Source organism: Nicotiana tomentosiformis, chromosome 3 (assembly GCF_000390325.3).
Source record: "Nicotiana tomentosiformis chromosome 3, ASM39032v3, whole genome shotgun sequence".
Taxonomy (NCBI): Eukaryota; Viridiplantae; Streptophyta; class Magnoliopsida; order Solanales; family Solanaceae; genus Nicotiana; species Nicotiana tomentosiformis.
In genome coordinates this window covers 49933596-49955507 of record NC_090814.1, presented here as the reverse complement: position 1 = coordinate 49955507, position 21912 = coordinate 49933596, and the positions used below count along the sequence as shown (strand labels likewise).

General features: G+C 35.2%; 1 protein-coding gene and 1 long non-coding RNA gene across 4 annotated transcripts; one reads left to right on the top strand and one right to left on the bottom strand.

The window, feature by feature from the left end:
* Positions 1-3856: 3856 nt before the first annotated feature.
* Positions 3857-20540, bottom strand: LOC104084505 (succinate dehydrogenase assembly factor 1, mitochondrial). 2 transcript variants are annotated; one of them, XM_009588390.4, is made up of 2 exons: positions 20260-20540; positions 3857-4315 (listed from the first exon to the last, which is right to left on the bottom strand). In XM_009588390.4, the coding sequence occupies exon 2, from the start codon at positions 4227-4229 to the stop codon at positions 3933-3935; it is 297 nt and encodes a 98-aa protein (XP_009586685.1). In that variant the 5' UTR covers positions 4230-4315; positions 20260-20540; the 3' UTR covers positions 3857-3932. The 2 variants fall into 2 exon arrangements, with proteins under 2 accessions (XP_009586685.1, XP_009586684.1); XM_009588389.4 differs by lacking the exon at positions 20260-20540 and adding an exon at positions 10620-11065.
* LOC104084504 (uncharacterized) lies at positions 14964-20669 on the top strand. 2 transcript variants are annotated; one of them, XR_004503819.2, is made up of 5 exons: positions 14964-15072; positions 15181-15266; positions 16579-16794; positions 19860-19984; positions 20056-20669. It is a non-coding gene; the product is annotated as an uncharacterized lncRNA (long non-coding RNA). The 2 variants fall into 2 exon arrangements; XR_001966980.3 differs by lacking the exons at positions 14964-15072; positions 15181-15266 and having other exon boundaries at positions 15273-16794.
* Positions 20670-21912: the final 1243 nt, after the last annotated feature.

Genomic DNA, 21912 nt, shown 5'->3' with positions numbered 1-21912 from the left:
CGCACTATACGTCCAAATACTTTACGTTTTTTAAGTGACGCTAATTCTGCCTCGATAGAGTCTTTCCATTTTGGCCAATCATTTCTTTGTCTACATTCATCGACAAATCTTGGTGTAAGATCCTCATCTTGTTGCATTATCTCAACAGCAACATTATAAGCAAAAATGTTGTCGACAATAATTTTATTTCGGTTTCACCTTTTTTCCGTAGAGACATAACTTATTGAGATCTCTTCATTCTTATTATTTCCAGGTACCTGGACTTCCCCTGAGGTCTTATCATTTGTTATGTCACGAGGCTCTTTTTGAGCAATTGCCTCCATATTATGATCTCCCAAGATCATTTGCTCATTTTCGCTTTCGAGGATTTTTATATTTGGAACCAATTGGTCTACCACATTTCAAGCATGGCTTAGACTCATTTGTATTTATAGATTGTCCAACCGGGACATCAATTCGAACAGGAGCATTAGCAGATGGAATATGTGACTTAGTCACCCTTGATAGGTTAGTGAATGCATCTCGCAGTTGATTTGCGATATTTTACAAATAAATTATCTTTTGAACCCCATGTTCACATATATTTGTTCGAGGATCTAAATGAGATAGTGATAATGCATTCCAATCTATCTCTTTTTGCAATTACTTATTTTCTCCCCCTAATATTGGGTATACTGATTCATCAAAATGTCAATCAACAAATCTTGCAGTAAATAAATCTCCAGTCATAGGTTCCAAATATTTTATAATAGAAGGAGATTCATACCCAACGTATATCCACAATCTTCTTTGGGGTCCCATCTTTGTGTGTTGTGGTGGAGCAATTGGAACATATACTGCACATCCAAATATTTTAAGATGGGAAATATTTGGCTCCTGACCAAAAGTCAATTGTATTGGAGAGACTTTATGATAACTTGTGGGTCTGATCCGCACAAGAGCTTTTGCATGCAAAATAGCATGGCCCCATGCTAAAATGAGAAGTTTTGTTCTCATAAGCATTGGTCTAACAATTAATTGGAGGCGTTTGATCAATGATTCCGCTAGACTATTTTGAGTATGAACATGAGCAACTAGATGCTTAATTGTTATCCGAATTGATATGCAACAATCATTAAAGGCCTGAGATATAAATTCACCAGCATTATCAAGACGAAATGTCTTAATTGCATAATCTGGAAATCATGCTCTTAATCTTATTAATTGAGCTAGTAACCTCGCAAAGGCCAAATTGCGGATTGATAACAAGCACACATGTGACCATCTTGTAGATGCATCTATCAAAACCATATAATATCTGAATGTTCCACATGGAGGGTGTATGTGCCCACATATATCACTCTGTATACCTTCCAAAAATGCAGGAGATTCAACTCTAACTTCAATTACTGATGGTCTAATAATCAGTTTGCCTTGATAACATGCAGCACAAGAGAATTCTTTAGTTTGAAGAATCTTCTGGTTCTTCAATGAATGACCATGTGAATTCTCAATTATTTTGCGCATCACATTATAACTGGGATGGCCCAACCGGTCATGCCAAATAATAAAATCATTAGTAAACTCCTTATTTACTATAGCATGTGATTCGACTACACTAATACTAGTGTAGTATAATTCGGAGGAAAATGCGGGAAGCTTTTCAAGCACATACTTCTTTTCCGTTTTTATTGTAGTAATATAAAGGTATTCAACCTTTCGTTCATTGGGGGTCTCAATATGATAGCCATTTTGACGAATATCATTATAGATGCATTATTAACAACCAATATAGTTTCTCCTGGTAGTAATACAGTCGCTCTTCCAGAGCCCTCGATTAATTTTGTACTACCAGATATTGTTATGATATTGGCTTCTTTCATGATTAAATAAGAGAAATATCTCTTATCTTTTAATATGGTGTGCGTCATAGCACTATCCAGAAGGCATATTTCTTCTTTATTATTCATACGAACAATTGAAAACTGAGAAGTTTTCATATTCTTCATAAAGAAAAAAAAATACATCATAAGTAATATTGAAAAATTTAAGAACAAAAGAAACTACATTTAGGAAATTAAATACTGACAACATAAAAAGTTTTATTCAAAACATGAACTTCATAAAAAAAATACATTTATTCTTATAATGTTTCCCAATAATAAGTCTTCAGTTATGATGCTCAAAGAAGTCTTCGGCTTTTAAAAGATTAATATCTGCAAGGCCTTCAAAAATATCATCTTTATAGGCAAGGTTTGCTTCAACTTTATCACGATTATTCATAGGGCCTGCCTCAACATCATTTTGAAAGGTCAAATGAGTCTCTAACTTTATTTTGTTTCCCTTCTATAGATGCTTGATAAAGTTTGACAAAATGTTCAGGTGTATACTAAATTCGTGCCCAATAATTTTTCATACCACATCGGTGGCAGATATTACCTTTGTCGTTTGAAGGATTATTCTGAGAACCCTTATTGTTCTCTTGTTTATAACAACCACCACCATGGCGATTATTATTTCGCCCCTTTGCCACGTCCATGTATATTTATACGGTCATGATAATTATTGTCTTCTTTCAGACTTTGGATCTATCGTTCCCATATTCGCTTCTGAAAATGGAACTGATCCAGTGGGGCGGGCTTCATGATTTTTCATTAAAAGGCCATTATGTTGTTCAGCCACCAAAATGCATGAAAATAACTCAAAATATTTCTTAAAGCCCTTTTCACGGTATTACTGCTGTAACACCATATTTGAGGCATGAAAAGTGGAAAGAGTCTTCCAACATGTCCTCATCATTCATAGTTTTCCCACATAATTTTAGTTGGGAAATTGTTCTATATGCAGCAGAATTATATTCACTTATGATCTTATAATCTTGTAGCCATAAGTGCATCCACTCACGAAGAGCTCTTGGCAATACCGTAGCCTTTAGGTGGTCATATCGTTCCTTCAAACTAGTCCATAGTTGAATGGGTCTTTCAAGGTTAAATATTCACTTTTTAACCCCTCATCGAGATGATGGCGAAGGAAAATCATGGCTTTTGCCTTATCCTGACTTGATGCTTCATTTCCTTCTTTAAAAGTGTCACCAAGACCTTTAGCGTCAAGGTGAATTTCAGCATCAAGTACCCATGGCAAATAGTTATTCCCAAAGATGTCACGTGCCACAAATTCAAGTTTTGACAAATTTGACATAGTGAAAACTATCATAGAAAATAAGTGAATTAGAATGATAAGAATTATTATCAATGAAAAAAAAATCAATGCAGAATATAATCGTGTATTAACATTCTCTATATAATTGTTAGAACAAACAATTATGTGTAATGCGATGATGAATTAGTACTTAATATTATACACAAGAACTTTAGACATGTAAGTATAACTTCTGATAATAAATAAGATGAAGTACTCTCATTAATAAGTACTAATATATTTTGTTCTACTTAGAAGATATTTCAATATGTTAAGTAGGCATAAAACTAGATAATATCAATTCTGCCAAGTTTCAACATTGAATATGATTCATCTAATAGTTAATGACCTTTTGAAAATTTTGCAAAAATTCCTTCTAAATGCCTATTCTGTCATAACATTTGGATGTGGGATTAATTAGTCTAATCATGGTAATTCAATTTAATACTTATCTATTTATGTATAGGTTTAAACTTCTTCGTAGATTATATAATGAAATAACAATTTAACCGAAGCTTATTGTTTTCATACCAAGGCAATTATTATAATCATATTCAAAACAAGTTATGCATATGGTAATTAAATTGGTTAGAACTACGTGCTGATAACACCATGCATTTGTTTCTGAATCCCAGTATATGCGTTTGTAAATAACATTTGGCATTCAAACGCCAGATGCTAAACCCAGCAAAAGAGATGATATAATCAACCAACTCCAGTAAAGTTGAAAACGAGTGGATTTTGTAAGAACAAATCTAGGAGGATGAGTTCCTCGTTCGTGAAGAATCAACACTCAAGGACGATAATCCAACAGTATCAGGGCTTTTAAGCTGATCAAGCTGTTTCTTACCACGACGAAGTAAGTACTCAATATAAATAAAGTTCTTACGGTCAACTTGCTTAGAATTTTTGTGGAACTCAGCTGATACAATTGACTCAATTTGCCTTCTCTCCTCAACAGGCTTGGAGCGTGCTGCTCTTAGGAATCCCCTATATAGAGCAAGCACTTGCTTCTGCATCCCAGATAGCCTTGGTCCACTTGAGGCTCCCATTGCATCTTCAGGGTGAGCAATCTTATACTAGTTTCAGTTGTACATAAGAAAGGAAGTTTGCCACTGTCTTGGAATTCTGCTACGGACTGAAAGAACAGAGATTGTACATCAATTACAAGGCAAACTTGATGCAAAAACACACACACAAAAAAAGAGAGCAAAAAACACCACCGTGATTTGATCTACTCATATACTAGGATTCAAAAACATTTTCCACATATTCTTTTTAAATTTCAACTTCAAACACTCATTTTTTTAACTTCAACCAAATATTGTCCAAACGCCTACTTAGAATCTAACAAGTAAACTATTCTTTATCACTGAAAAACATCAAATTCTTCTTGTGGTTATGTTTCCCCGACAGATAAATAGATGCTAAATTCACAGCTATGCATAAATGAACAGGAACCTGCCCACGGAAACAGAAGAATGAACAGAACTTTTGAGTACTCAAATACAGAATAGAATGTTAATCTTTTTCCTTTATCTTTAACTTCATCAGTATAAATTGTCTTCCCCCACCCCCATCCCCCTTCGAGATATAAAAACTGGCATTTGGTTGACCTGATCTTTTCCATATTCACACTATAAAATAGAGTTTAAGGACATTTCCGAACAACTACTGAAAATAGATTTCAGTTGGATATATCAGGGAGAAAGAATCATTTTATCAGCACTGTAACTAATTTGAGTATATGGAAGGTCCATCTTTTTTCAGTTGTATGTGACTATTTAGCAGGAGTATAGTTAAGATATTGGTGAGAACTTTTCTCACTATATTTGGCCAATTACATCTGGAAAGAGCTTAAATCTTCAGCGTTTTTCTTCTCATCATCTCTGCCATTAGACTCGCTCTTCTTTTTTTCATTAGTAAGACCTTGATAAGTGAAAGTAAAAGCTAGGCAGACAGAATCGATTTATTTGCAGAGTAATTATTCTGAGTATATGGCAGGTCTACTTTTCCAGTTTTATGTGACTACTTAGCAGCAGTATACTTAAGAAATTGGTGAGGACTTCTCTTCCTATATACTCCCAATTACATTTGGAAAGAGCTTAAATCATCTTCGTTTTTCTTCTTCCCATCTCTGCCATCAGATTCACTCTTTATGAATCTTTTAGGCAGTTTAAAATAATGTTACCATCAACCTCATGTTAGAACCATAACAACTCAGCTTTTAGCCGCATAGATCTATGATAAAAGCCCATGCTTTTAAAGTAGAAGTGAGGCTAGAAGGGCTGAGCAGCTGTTCACCCTAACAATTCTCAGTTTTCCTAAGTACTTGTATCCTATATCTGGGCAGTGACATCTCGAAAGAACTCAACTCCTCTTCTTTCTTCTTCCTAATTCCGCCATAGATCTGCTTTTTACAGCATTATTAGACATGTAAACGACATTTCATATTTAAAACCTCTTTTTTAGAACCAGAAGTGCCTAGTCCCTAACTTACTCTTGGGTACTATAGTAAAAGGGCCTATATCATCCACACATAGCAGATCAAAGGGTTTGCAAAGTCTACAATGATTTAAGTTTAGCGTATAAATTCAGCTCACCTGGGTGATAGCTTTCTCAGCCTTACTAACAACTAGATTACACAAGTCATCGGAGTCTTGAGGAATATAATCTTCCGATTGACCACAAGGTGGTTTTGTCTCACCTTTGACCTCGAAGGGTGCTGCTCGTCTTTAGCTCCCCTGCAAGCATATTATGCTTCTCTTTCACCTAAAGAGATGCATTATATGCTTGTAGAGCCAATTTTTACAATCTAAACTAGTTAAATGTAATTAACATCATAGGACAAGAACGCATGAGGTTATTAAAAATGACTCCAAGCATTCATAACTGATGTTTCAAAAGGCAAAACTGAAACTTGCCTCAGGATAACTCCTATGTAAGACAAGATAGAAATACCCTGAGGCTATCATTGGACAGAAGTCCAATGGAGCAAACACCTAAATAGGAGGCATTTGCCTTGTGTACACTATACATCTTATACTATTTGCCTCACAATATTTTCTTCCTAAATTATGAAACAAAAAGTGAACTTCACACTTTATCAAAAAAGAAAGTTGACTTCTCAAGATTTATTGGTTCTGGGGCTGAAAATTGGAATAGATTCTTTCCATAACTAAGAATCTATGTCCAGCAGATTGCATGGAGTTAATGCAGATATGCAATGAAAGCTGTTGATCACCCCTTCTGCAACCTGCCCATCTTATTATGGATTTTCGGAAAATGAATGCCCATCTTATTGTGGTATTAGCGAGGATCTGACAGTTACAAGGTATCAAAAGCTCATCCATCAACAGACTATCAGCTATGACAAAAAAAAGCACAATTTTTCAAGATCCTAAAGGGTGTCAAAAGCAAAGTAGATAGCATGTCTCATATAACTATAAATTTCTAAACATATTACACACATGATCTTCGATTGTTTTGACAGACCCATGCCAAATAGGCATGACATGGATAATGAAGCCATCTAAACACACTAAAAAGGCGAATGCATAAGTGGTTTTGTATCACCACTTGGAATCTCCCTGAATCTTCTTTTTCTTTTTGACAACCCAGAAATCTCCGAGGACCGTGGTACACACCTCGAAACTAAGCGGATAATGGGCACACTGCTTTATTTCTCTCCACTTAAATACCAAGTTTTTGTCTGCGATAAGGTTAAACACATAAGGTGCACCTAATCCACACGACATTGCGCTCTTACCACTAGACCAAAGCCCGGGGGCTGCGATAAGGTTAAACACATAAGGTGCACCTAATCCACACGACATTGCGCTCTAACCACTAGACCAAAGCCCGGGGGCAAAGCCCCTGGAAACTATTTTTCCATAACATTATTTAGAAAATATTTTACAATTGTTCATTGCTTAGATTAACAAGTTTTGGAGCTAATCCCTTCATTTATCTCATTAAGCTAAATTCTTTCACAAGATTCTCACTAAAAATATATATAAAAAAATAAAAGTTAAAAAACAACGTATTTTTCCTCTTTCAAAACATAAAACCCAAAACAAGACAATTAAAAGAATTCAAATATTACCCAGAAGAAAACCTTTGCATTCTATAAAAACCCTTCAGTACAATCACCAAGAAAAGAAGAGGGGAAAAAAGGGGATCCTTCAACTCCTTTATAGTCACAAACATTTCCAGCATCAATAAAAGAAAAAACAAAAACACATAAAGAAAATCAAATGGAGAAGCTATAGATTTGATGTGTAGAATTTAGAACTTATCGTATACGAGAACAATTTGATCCGAACTCGATCTTCAGATAGAAGAAGAAGTCGACAAATGTAATTTGTGAGGAACAAATTGTATGTCCAGCTTCTTTGGTTCTAAAAGGGAAATTAGAGATGCATGCATTTACTATTAATTTTTAAGAAAAACTAGAAAATGGAAAAGAAAATTGTGACTAACGCTTAGCCACGAAATGAAGTTCTGTTTGGTTTAAAATCTTAGTTGTTTTAATAAATTCTTTTTGGTAAATCCAATTATTAATCACAATAAGTATTTGGTAATTGTAACAAAGAATCAAATTTTAGTGCTAATGTAATGATGTAATTATTTTAATTGGTTAATATCACTTGATTTTCTAGAGGAGGTGGCGCACAGAGTCATTTTACCTATGATAAATTGAGCGTAAGCCTATGAACTTTATGCTAATATTGTTAAAAATAAAAATAGTATTTAATAAATAGACTGAAACACGAAATACATAGTATAATATTGTATTAGTGGAAAAAAAGGCATGACGCGTGAACTACCATCAAGGTGAATCAAGCGAATTCAAGAATTCAAGAAGGCACGGGAGAAACACCCCCGGTGTTTCTTTAGAAAAGGGTACCGGCCCTGACAGCTGGAAAAGAAGAAATAGGTGCGGAATGGATAAAGACCATAAAGAGGGAAGGTACACGAATCTGTTATAAATAAGAAAGGGAAATTGACATTGATCGTGGTTACGGGAAATACTCAGTCATAAATGTTGCCGTTACAATTATATATGGTAAAGGGTAATCAAGGCAATTAATGCCATTAACAAGCCAGAATTAAGTAGGGAAATCGTTATAATTATGTTCTCCTATATAAAGGTAAGGTATGGTCCTCATTTGTAATGGGATCTAAATTTTGATCAATATATGCAATTATTCTTTTGCTTTATTCGAAAGGTTCAAACCGCAATTCAGGGAGACATTATCAATCTATTTTGAATTTTCTTTCCTTGTCTATTATTTTCACTATTCTTTTTATTCTTCAGATTACCAAGAAAGTGAAGTACTTTTGGTTATCAGTAACTCGATTTCTTCTTGATATTGAATTTGACCGAGAAATCTATTTTTGGGTTAAACAAATTGGTTCCGTTACTAGAAATCTGATAATGTGTTCACTTTCCAAACTTCATTTTTAGCAACAAAATATGTCTACTGCTAACGAGAACAACCAGCTGAATCAACAAGGTGGAATTCCACCACATCGCACACCCACGGGTACTCCTCAGCACTCACGTGAAAGTTCACCTGAAAGGTCTGCTTCGCGCAATGATGGACAACATGGAGGCGACCAGACTGTTGAGCAGGATGCTTTGAAGCAATTGATTGCAGAACACGTGAATGAAGCGCTGCAAGCTTTTGTTAGAGGATTACCCAACGTAGCACAAACTCCACCACCATTTAATACAACCACCTTGGAGAATCCACGTTCAGGACTCGATAACTCTGGTAGTGGCGAAATGCCCAATGAATCTCGCGATGGAGGGTCAGGTACACCAAATAATTTCAATTTACAAAGTATAGACCTAACTTTGCAGAAACAGTTGAAGGAGCAAAATGGGCGTATAGAACAAACACCTGGCGTGCCTTTTGTGATCAAAGGTGTAGATATTGACAAGTATTCACAACAACCCTGGAAGCCAAGTGCAACACATTTGCCAATTCCGAAAATGTTTAAAATGCCTGATGTCACACCTCCTTTTTTCCGAGGGGATAGGGGAGTTTTTCCAATTAAAGTGACATTAATCGAAATGGGATTATTTATTTAATTTCAGAGTCGCCACTTGGAATAATTTATGGTGTCCCAAGTCACCGATTTATTTTAAATCCCAAATCAAGGAAATTTGACTCTGTTTTAAAGTCTGCGAAACCAGAAGACCGGGTAAGGAATTCTGTTAACCCGGGAGAAGTTGTTAGGCATTCCCGGATTCCGTGGTTTTAGCACGGTCGCTTTAATCATACATGGCTTAACTAATTTGTTTAATTACTTATTTTTAGCACCTATATGTGTTTTACCTTTTTACCGCTTTTAATTATGGCGTTATGGATTTATCTTTGAAAACGGATCACATGTGTGTAAATCCGCTTTATTCAGCGTGCTAAAAATCATGTCGCGCGTACATGTACACGATTAACCACGCTTTATTAATTATCAAGATTGTTTGGACAAAGTCACGCGAACGCGTACTTCGATTTATTTTGGAAAATCATAATTATGTTACGCAATTTCCTAAGTTTGGGATTATTGCAAGGCCTTGAGTTATGGAAAGTATGGAAGAAATAAAGTGGATTAATTATGGAGAGGTGGGATAGCTTATTTAAATATATACTAAAGTTATCGAGCCTCGCTAATTGAAAGCATCTTTGTCCATACTCTCTTCCTTTTCTATTAGCTTTAACTCTTATTTTAATGTCAAATGTAATTCTCATCTCTCGAGATCGAAACCCATAGCCTATTTATGAACAACATTTAGTATGAAATTCAAGTAACCAACACTGCCAACAAATATTCTAGAGATATTAAAGTTTTCAAATCATCTGAAAATTAGAACTAAGGATCAATTTTTCCAATAGATTCCAAAACAAAGCAAGAAGCATCAAGTAAAATATACATATAGGTCCTCTGTTAACAAACAAGCAAATAGAGCTCATATTTGAAAATCCTACAATAACAATCACTGTCAGAGATTACCCCTCAAGACTTCAGCAGTAAAGAGTGTTCTACAAATTGCAGCCGACAACTCTTAAACGCCTGATTCATATCTGTTCGTGCTTAATTTCAGCATTCACACTTTAGCATCAATAAGTGAACATTTCAGTAACAAACAGCCCAATTACCTTTCGTTTACATCCACAAATACACAATTAACAGTAATATTGGAGATGATAAACATGATAATAATCTGGCTATTCACACGCTTTAAGCTAACTTAAAGATAAACTTTTATATGATTCGAACACAAATAGATCTCACAAACAAATCAAAATTCGGACCTGCTACTTGACTTTATATAAAATCAGTACATAAAAAAACAACAAATAAGGATTTCATTGAAGAAAGGAGAGGTTCAATCATTTCAAAAATAAGAACACAAGCTTAGAAGTGTGTACCTAATATTCGCAATTGGAATCAAAATGGCCAACTAGAGGCGAATCAGTGAAAGATGGAGCTCAGCTAAACAGCCCACAGATTCAGCAACATAAACAGCGACAAACCAGCGACCAAACGAGCCATTAAACTCGGTAATTCCCCAAAAATGTAAAAAAAAAATGAATTGATTGCACTCAGCTTTGTAACCTTGAATTTCAGATGTGAACTCTGTAATTTCTAGCTGTTTCTAGAGGCTTAGGCATGTGGGATTGAGTGTGTGTGCGCGTGAGGTGCAGGTGAGAGAGTGACGAAGGGGAGGCGGGCAGCTAGGTTTTTTGGTTGTCGAAGGGAGGGGGTCTCCGCCGTTCTTCAGAGAGATCGGAACTAGGGAATGGCTGCTAAGGTTTTTTGGGGAGGGGTCCGTTCTTGTGCCCATCTCCTTTCAGAAGCATCTGTCCCCCTTTTTTAATGTGGAAGGGATTAGGTCATTTGGGATGGGTTTTAGGACAGATTTTGAGCACAATTGGGCCCTTTGAAATTGTTTTGGCCCACTTCCATTGAAAGACCAATCAGCCCAACTTCTTTATCCTTTTAGTCTTTTATGTGTAGCCACTAATTTACTACATCACATATAAAGCTTAAATTGCAAAGTTAACCTATTTACTAATTTTTATCTATCAATTAATTAATTAATTACCTTAACAATGTAAACTAATAAAAGAAAATTATTAATTTAAAACCAAAAGCTAAAATGTAAAAATAACTATGGTTTTTCTTTTGAGATTTTTCGTTTGATAGTGCACTTAATTGACGTAATTAAATCCTAAATGCAATTAAGATTTAAAATGTTGTGAGATGAAGAATTTAATATTTTTTTATGATTTTCTATGATTTTAAAACACATCTAAATATGCATGAACAATGCAAATAAATGCAAAACAAATTGGATAAAAATGAAGAAAAATTCCTACAATTCTATGAAGTAATTAAAGAAAACTATTTTGGAATATTTTTAGGAGTGATTTGCATTAGGGCAAAAATTAGGTGCTCACACCTGATATTCCTAAATATGATGGGACATCCGACCCACGGGACCATGTTTCTACATTCACTACAGGCGTGAAAGGCAATGATTTAACCAAACATGAGATTGAATCGGTTTTGGTTAAGAAATTTGGCGAAACTTTCACAAAAAGAGTGTTAACATGGTACTCACTCTTACCTTAAAACTCCATTAATTCTTTTCCTGAGCTTGCAGATTCATATATAAAGGCGCATTCAAAGGCTCATAAAAGTTGAAAAAAGGATGGAGGATATCTTCAAAGTTAAACAAGGGAGTACGAAATTGCTCAGAGAATTCGTAGATATATTCCAACGTGAGAGAATGATGTTGCCACGAGTACCTGATAGGGCGGCTATAGCATTTGCGACCAACTTGAACGAGAAAAGTTCAGAAGCCATGAGGAGGTTGAAAGAAAGTTTGCAGGAGTTTCCTGTAACAATTTGGAACGATGTGTACAATCGATACAATACGAAGCTGCGGATAGAAGAAGATACGGTTACACAACAAAGGGTTGATGAAATATCAGGCTCAAGACGCTCGGAATCAGAAAGAAGATCTGGTAAAAATAGGTACGAACTTTACATGGGAGCTGCAGGGCGAGATTCCCGACCTAAACGAGATAATGCACGATTTGATTCAAGTTTAAGGCAAAAAGAGGAAATTTCTTCTTCTAGATTCAAAAAAGAGCGAGACGCCCAGAGAACCGATTCCAATACTTAATCAAGAATAGGAGATTATAGCTTTAACGCTAGCACCTCTGAATTGGTGGTTGTTCTAAGAGGAATGGGAGATAAGGTGCGATGGCCAAAAGAGATGAGATCTAATTCAAATAAAAGGAACCCAGATTTCTGGTGTGAGTTTCACAATGACCATGGCCATAGAATAATAGACTGCAGGCTTTTGCAAGGGGAGGTTGAACATCTACTGAAGCAAGGTTATCTTACTGATCTGTTCAGTGAGAAAGGGAGACAATCAATCATGACAAACAGGCAAGAACCCTCAGAGCCTCCATCACCAAAAAGAACAGTCAACGTCATAACCGGAGGAGGTGAAGTCAATGGGGTGACATACACAGCTGCTAAAAAAGACATCAAAAGTTATTGTCACTCACGGAAAATGAGTTCGCCAAGTCTTGGAAGGTGACAGTATAATATTTGATGACGAAGATGCAGATGGCTTGATGATTCCTCACAATGATGCACTGATAATATCTTTACTTGTACATGATACTAATGTAAAACGCATTTTGATTGACTTAGGTAGCTCAGTAAATATCATTTTACTAAGGGTGGTAAATGAAATACAAGCTAATGAAAAGGTTATATCAAAGTCACGGTCTTTGTTTGGATTTGTTAATTCAAGCATCATTCCGAAAGGAGAAGTTGTAATGGCTACGCTTGCATATAGAGTCATCAAAGATACAAAGTTCCAGGTAACAGAAGCGGACATGGCCTATAATATAATCTTGGGAAGGCCATGGATTCATGATATGAATGTTGTCCCGTCCATGTTGCATCAAGTTATCAAATTCCCTTCACATTGGGCCCGAGCTTCCCTTGGCATACCTTCGTTACCATTACTAAGAAAAGTAAGTAGGAATCCGTCCCAGATAAACTATTGATCTAGCTCTTTCGTCCGACGAATTCGGGGAGATCAACAAGCTTCATGGAGCATTAATTTAGTAGTGATTGCAAATGCAACAACCAACGAAGCAGATACAAAATAGCAATTAAATAATTCAGTTGGGTACGCTTCTATCCATACCTCAACTTAAAACACACAAGGTCATACTGATATCGATTCAAGACCTGATGTGATTCAAGAGCTAGAGGAAAACGAGAACATTAAAACAACCACGGAGGAGCTCGAAGCTGTGATATTATTTGTCCACTGGCCAGATAGAAAAGTTTACATCGGAACAAATTTGAGACCATAAATAAAAGGTAAGTTAACTGAATTTTTACGTGCTAATACAGATTGATTTGCTTGGTCACATTCAGATTTGATAGGTATACTACGAGAGGTGATGACTCATAAGCTAAATGAGGATCTGTTACACCCACCTCTCAAGAAAAAGAAAGGGACCTTCAAAAATCAAGTGATACAGGATGAGGTACAAAAACTTCTAAAAATCGGTTCAATACGAGAGGTAAAGTACCCTGACTGGTTAGCTAATACTTTTCTGGTTCCAAATAAGATTGGAAAATGGCGAGTCTGTGTAGATTATACTGATTTAAATACTGCTTTTCCTAAAGATTTATTTTCTTTACCACACACAAATCAATTAATTGATTCTACCGCAGGTCATGAGCTTTTAAGTTTTTTAGATGCTTATTCTGGTTATAATCAGATAAAAGTGGACCCTTTAGATGAGAAAAAAAACCCCATTTATCACAGACAGGGGGACTTATTGTTACAAAGTCATGCTTTTTTTGTTTGAAAAATATTGGAACCACATATCAAATATTGGTGACCAAAACGTTTCAAGAACACCTGGGAAAAACTATGGAGGTCTACATAGATGATATGTTGGTCAAGTCAACACACGCAGGAGATCATTTTCAATATTTGGCTGAGACCTACTTAATTCTGGCTTGTTAATGGCATTAATTGACTTGATTACCCGTTACCATATATAATTGTAATGGCAACATTAATGACTGAGTATTTCCCATAACCACGATCAATGTCAATTTTTCTTTCTTATTTATAACAGATTCGTGTACCTTCCCTCTTTATGATTTTTATCCATTCCGCTCCTATTTCTTCTTTTCCAGCTGTCACGATCGGTATCCTTTTCTAAAGAAACATCGGGGGTGTTTCTCCCGTGCCTTCTTGAATTTTTTAATTCGCTTGATTGGAAGTACCACATGTCACCTTGATGGTAGTTCACGCGTCATGCCTTTTTTTTCACCAATACAATATTATACTATGTAATTTCGTGTTTCAGTCTATTTATTAAATACCATTTTTAACAATATTAGCATAAAGTTCATATGCTTACGCTCAATTTATCATAGGTAAAATGACTCTGTGCGCCACCTCCTCTAGAAAATTAAGTGATATTAACCAATTGAAATAATTACATCATTACACTAGCACTAAAATTTGATTCTTTGTTACAATTACCAAATACTTATTGTAATTAATAATTGGATTTATCAAAAAGAATTTATTAAAACAGTTATGATTTTAAACCAAACAAAACCTCATTTCGTGGCTAAGCGTTAGTCACAATTTTCTTTTTCATTTTCTAATTTTTCTTAAAAATTAATAGTAAATGCATGCATCCCTAATTTCCCTTTTAGAACCAAAAAAGTTGGACATACAGTTTGTTCCTCACAAATTACATTTTTCGACTTCTTCTTCCATCTGAAGAATGAGTTCGGATAAAATTGTTCTCGTATACGGTAAGCTCTAAATTCTACACATCAAATCTATAGCTTCTCCATTTGATTTTCTTTCTAAGTTTTTATTTTTTTCTTTTATTGGTGCTGGAAATGTTTGTGACTATAAAGGAGTTGAAGGATCACCTTTTCCCCCCTCTTCTTTTCTTGGTGATTGTACTGAAGGAGTTTTATGGAATGCAAAGGTTTTCTTCTAGGTAATATTTAAATTCTTTTAATTGTCTTATTTTGGGTTTTATGTTTTGATAGAGGAAGAATACGCTGTTATTTATTTATTTATTATTATATTTTTAGTGAGAATCTTGTGAAAGAATTTAGCTTAATTAGATAAATGAAGGGACTAGCTCCAAAACTTGTTAATCTAAGCAATGAACAATTGTAAAATATTTTCTAAATAATGTTATGGAAAAATAGTTTCTAGGGGCTTTGCCCCGGACTTTGGTCTAGTGGTAAGAGCGCAATGTCGTGTGGATTAGGTGCACCTTATGTGTTTAACCCTATCGCAGACAAAAACTTGGTATTTAAGTGGAGAAAAATAAAGCGGTGTGCCCATTATCCGCTTAGTTTCGAGCTGTGTCACGGTCCTCGGAGATTTCTGGGTTGTCAAAAAGAAAAAGAAGATTCAAGGAGATTCCAAGTGGTGATACAAAACCACTTGTGTGGACTTGTTATGAGTATTGGGTACGTTTATGCATTCGATGTGGATAAATTCGCCTTTTTAGTATGTTTAGATGGCTTCATTATCCATGTCATGCCTATTTGGCATGGGTCTGTCAAAACAATCAAAGATCATGTGTGTAATATGTTTAGAAATTTATAGTTATATGAGACATGCTATCTACTTTGCTTTTGACACCCTTTAGGATCTTGTAAAGTTGTGTTTTTTTCTGTCATAGCTGATAGTCTGTTGATGGATGAGTAGTGTTGTTATAATATTTTTTTGATACCTTGTAACTGTCAGATCCTCGCTAATACCATAATAAGACGGGCATTCATTTTCCGAAAAATCATAATAAGATGGGCAATTTGCAGAAGGGGTGATCAACAGCTTTCATTGCATATCTGCATTAACTCCATGCAATCTGCTGGACATAGATTTTTAGTTATGGAAAGAATCTATTCCAATTTTTACCCCCAGAACCAATAAATCTTGAGAAGTCAACTTTCTTTTCTGATAAAGTGTGAAGTTCACTTTTTGTTTCATAATTTAGGAAGAAAATATTGTGAGGCAAATAGTATAAGATGTATAGCGTACACAAGGCAAATGCCTCCTATTTAGGTGTTTGCTCCATTAGACTTCTGTCCAATGATAGCCTCATGTTATTTCTATCTTTTCTTACATAGGAATTATCCTGAGGCAAGTTTTAGTTTTGCCATTTGAAACATCAGTTATAAATGCTTGGAGTCATTTTTAATAATCTCATGCATTCTTGTCCTATGATGTTAATTACATTTAACTAGTTTAGATTGTAAAAATTGGCTCTACAAGCATATAATGCATCTCTTTAGGTGAAAGAGAAGCATAATATGCTTGCAGGGAAGCTAAAGACGAGCAGCACCCTTCGAGGTCAAAGATGAGACAAAACCACCTTGTGGTCAATCAGAAGATTATATTCCTCAAGACTCCGATGACTTGTGTAATCTAGTTGTTAGTATTATCTGAGGGAATCTGATAATACTGTGGTTCAAGATGCTCGGAATCAGAAAGAAGGTCAAAATATGCAGGTATAAATTGTACTTCTTTCCTATCAATCGCAAGTCATAATATAGTACTATTATTCTTATATAGTTACAAGTTTTAAATTTGTCTTACACTTCATATTACAGTATTTCCTTTACTATAGTTGCAAGCTTTAATTCCATCTTACAGACATTGAAGTTTCTAGCTTAAGATTTCTTTGGCATCATTCTATTCTAATTTGTACTGGTGATAGTTATCATTGGCATCCTTCTAATTTTAGTCACTTTGAAGAAACTAATAACAATTGTAGTTTTACATCACATGGTCTAGCAAACTGAATGAACAAAATACAAAAACAATGAAGAATTAACCAAAGACTTGGCCGATGGCTGGAGAATCATTGCAATAATTTCATTGAGGAAAGAGTTTCTATTTTTAAAAGACTCATGAAAAGTGACTAGTTTTGTTTACTACTACTCAAACTTCAAGATAAGTAACTGAAATGTTGGGCTGAGGAGGGAAAAGAACTAGCATGTTTGAGGAGACTGAAAAATCTTCTTAATACCAAAGCTCTAGCGCATATTTTGATTTGGTAGGCCATACGTAGGGGTGGAAAATGGGCTAGTTGAATTAAATTTGGGCGGATCAAAATGGGTTGGATCAATGAACGGGTCATAACCCAACCCATCCAAAATTGATTTTAGGTCAAAATAGATTTGGGTCGAGATGAGTCAAGAAGTAACAAGTCAAAACCCAACCCCTCAATTATCACATAAATTTAAGCAATTGATCGGTAAACAACAATTTACGCTAACTCAACATATGTTTCGGTCAAATTGTAGCAGCAAATTTTTGGCAAAATGTTAGTTTTAAGATTGCAGAATCTATTGCAAGGATTTAGGTCTCGACTACATTTCAGAAAATTTAAAGAAGCTTATGAAATTACAACTTTTACGATTATGGGTCATTTGACACCTCTAGCCATACCTGGTTGCATCTACTGGACCATTTGGAAGGAAAGAAACTTAAAAAGTTTAGAAGGAAAGAGGGACTCATTAAGCTAGGTTGAAATTGAGCATATTCTTCATTTAGCGGCCTGGTGTAATATTTATGTCTTACCTGGGTTAGACAAGCAACTCGATTTATACTAGATTCAGTAATATATGTGTAATTATCTATTCACTGCACTCTAGCTCAGATTTTAATTATTGAAATAAAGTTACCGGAAAAAAAAGAAGATTGTAAGAATCCTTTTGATAACACACTGTAGCTTTTAGCTCATAGACATCTCAAGTATCCTTATGATTTATAGAGGAAAGTTATCTGCAGTGCAACAACGAAAGTAAGAAATCAGTGTGTAGAGCAGACGAGAGGAAATAGATAAAAATTAAGTGACAAATGAGACAATGTTAGCACCGGATATTTCAAACCCCTGAGTAGACATCGTTGCTTCGGTGCCTTGTTCCTTATCACTGCCTTGCTAATCTAGGTGAGACATTATAGGGCCTCAATGAACACTTTCAGAATTATTGAGATGTATTTTTATACTTTGCATAGCTGAATTAGTTTGTTAGCACTTACTTTGTTGCTTGTTTAGCTTTCACTTAGCTGGTATTGGTCAGTTAGATACAATAACAAAATAACAATAACCCAGTAAAATTTTACAAGTAGGGTCTGGGGAGGGTAGTGTGTACGCAAATCTTACCCCTTCCCCGAGAGGGTTGAGAGGTTGTTTCGGATAAACTCTCGGCTCAAGAAGACGAAAAGAGAGATAATATATCAGTACTATAAACATAAAATAATAGAAATAATAACAGAAACATAAGAATAGATGCAAAGCACTAACAATAATCAGTAGATAAGGTCTGGCATAAAGAAAAACTGTAGAATAGTGCGAACACAACATGAACCACTAACAGTCTAAGACAAAACCCTATCAGACTAGCCTCACACCTCTACAAAGTAGAACAATGCTAACTTGGGTAAAATCATGTTTCTGCTTCTGGAGCATATTTTGATTTGGTAGGACATACCTGGTGCATCTAGTGGACCATTTGGAAGGAAAGAAATCTAAGAAAGTTTGAAGGAAAGAGGGACTCACTAACTATCTAGGTTGAATTTAAACATATTCTTCTTTTAGCAGCCTGGTGTAAGAGGAAGTATAAAATTAAGTGACAAATAAGACTATGTTAGCACTTAGTACCGGATATATCAGACCCCTAAGCAGACATCTTTCCGCAAACATAGAATTAGAGCAACAACTTTTGCAGGACTTTTGTTGCTTCAGTGACTTATTTTCTATTACTGCTTTACTAATCTAGGTGAGACATCATAGGGCCTCAATGAACAGTTTCAGATTATTGAGATATATTTATATACTTGTATAGCTGAATTAGTTGGTTAGTTAGTGGCTTAGCTGTCAATTAGTTGGTATTAGTCAGTTAGATAGTTACAGATATTTTGTATAGATATACTGGTTTCAGATATTTTATTTTTTCTTGATACGTGACTCAAATGGCCTGCTCTTTTCAGTGCAGATAATATTGCAAACCCTTATAACTTTAAAATGAGTAATTAAATTATTCGGGTAAGGAGGAAAGGGGGTCTAGTGTATTTTTTCTGGAAAAATTAAGAGCCTTTCACGTCCTTCTAAACTTAGAAAGAGTAAAGTAATTAAATAACCTTTTTAGTTTTCATCTAGCACAGTCTAGTCGCATGAGCAAAATACAAAAACAATGATGCAACAAGGAAAGTGACGGAAGAACTTCAAAAAGGGTGGATAGTTAGTTTCATAAATCTATTGAGGAAAGAGTTTTCCGATTTAAAGACAATCAAAGTGTCCAGTTCTATTCACTGCTACTCATGCTGCAGCAGATTAAAATTCCAGATGAGTTACTGAAATGTTGGACAAAGAACGGAAGGGAACTAGTGAATGTTTGTAGAAACTGAAGAATATGCTTCTTTGGGTTGATTAAAACTGGGAGTAGATTGAAACTTGGTTAGATGAGATAAATGCTTCAAATTACTTCAACCGTACATAGGTTTTGCTATTTTATTTTAGCAGTAACTTTTCCACTAGATATACATTGATACATGCACTTTCAAACAGAATTAAATTGGAGTCAAATTATCAATGTCTTGGTGGGAATTGCTTTGGGATTGAAGCAGGTGCACAATTGCAGTCCTCCATTGATCTTCAATGACTTAAAACCATCCAACATACTTTTGGATGAGGTAATTACTTTATTAAATTTATTAAGATATGTCAAAACTTTAATATCTTATTCATTAAAATACAAATATAGGAATTAAATGCAGTTTTGTGCGATTTTGGGGCGGCTTCACCAACAACAAGGGAGAAAAGATAAAAGAAGTGGAAACAACAAGATGGTAACGCATGTAATATTCAGTTCTGGGCCCAAACCGAATACAAAAGAAAAAGACGTGCAGTTGCCAAGAGATTGAGAGAAAATGGGTGCTCTAAAGAAGATGCCACAAAAATTACTGACCTCGCCTTAAGGTGCACTCAGTGCGAGATACGTAAGAGGCCCAATCTTGATCGAATCATTCAGGAGCTACAAATGCTTGACCATGGCGGCTCTTTCCTTAAGAAAGCAAGCTGTTTTCGTCTACTTTAAATTGGGGATTGGCAAGTGTGTTTTTTTGTGAAGACTTCCATATACAAGATCCATTCTGACAATTTAGATTAAAAGAATTTAGATGAGACTCACCTCTGTGCAAGAGACATGGTTTAAATCCGCTTGGCCGGAATCAATGACCTATCCCCTTTTTTTTCGGTGAAAACTTAGCCTCGTAGTATTGTGGGGTACACGTTACTATTGTGGGGTACACACATTTATTTTCTTGGATATATCTCCTAGTCCTTGTATAGTATAGTGTGTATATATATACACACACACTGAATTATAGTAATATTCGAAGTCCTTTCTCAAATTTAGGTAACTTAATACTCCTTCCGTCTCATAATATGTGTCGTGATTCTCTTGTGCACGCCCATTAAGAAAGAATAATTTTTGACTATTTTATCCTTATTAAATATTTTTTCAATTTATGTGTCATCTGCATCAATGACATTATCCATATTTTTACTAAATGTGAATGCAATTGATTTGCTTTATAGAATATATGAATAGACACCTAGGATAATTAATAAATCAATAATGCAAACTCTCCCAACAAATAAATGGCATTCATCTTCCCTTCAAACAAAATTTCAAATGTAACTATTGTGGAGCCAATAAATTCAATTTGAAAGTTACTTTAGTTTCATTTGAAAATTTAATATTCCCTACCTAAAATTTCCTATAAAAAAATGCTTCACTAAATTCTTGAAATGAACACGGATTCAACACAAAGTCATCAATTTCCATTAATCCAAATAGATCTAAATATGCCTGCTGAACTTCGTGTGGCTAATGGTGTTAGACCACAAATTCCTGATCTAAATATTACTACAGAAACTATTCCTAGTCAAAATATTGAATCTACCCATCAAAAAGTTAGAATGTCTTATGTGAATCAATATAAGTTTGAATATACTTTATAAAGAACTTTGGTATTTAAAATATTGATTGAATTAATGTAAACATGATTAAAGTATTTAAGATGTCATTGGGCTCGATGTCTTTAGGGGACCAAATGTAAGAAAGAAAAAGAATTTTTAAGGGACCGTAAGAATCCCTTTGTTATATTCCTCAACACCTTGTGGTTCAAGACGCACGAAATCAGAAAGAAGGTCTGGTAAAAATAGGTACGAGCCTTACATGGGAGCTGCAGGGCGAGATCCCCGACCTAAACGAGATAATGCACGATTTGATTCAAGATTAAGGCAAAAGGAGGAAATTTCTTCTTCTAGATTCAAAAAGGAGCGAGACGCCCGGAGCAACGATTCCAATACTTAATCAAGAATAGGAGATTATAGCTTTAACGCCAGCACCTCTGAATTGGTGGTTGTTCTAAGAGGAATGGGAGATAAGGTGCGATGGCCAAAAGAGATGAGATCTGATCCAAACAAAAGGAACCCAGATTTCTGGTGCGAGTTTCATAATGACCATGGCCATAGAACAACAGACTGCAGGCTTTTGCAAGGGTAGGTTGAACATCTACTAAAGCAAGGTTATCTTACTGATATATTCAGTGAG

Coding starts and splice junctions, on each gene's coding strand:
- LOC104084505 (XM_009588390.4), bottom strand. CDS start 4,229: ATGGGAGCCTCAAGTGGACCAAGGCTATCTGGGATGCAGAAGCAAGTG.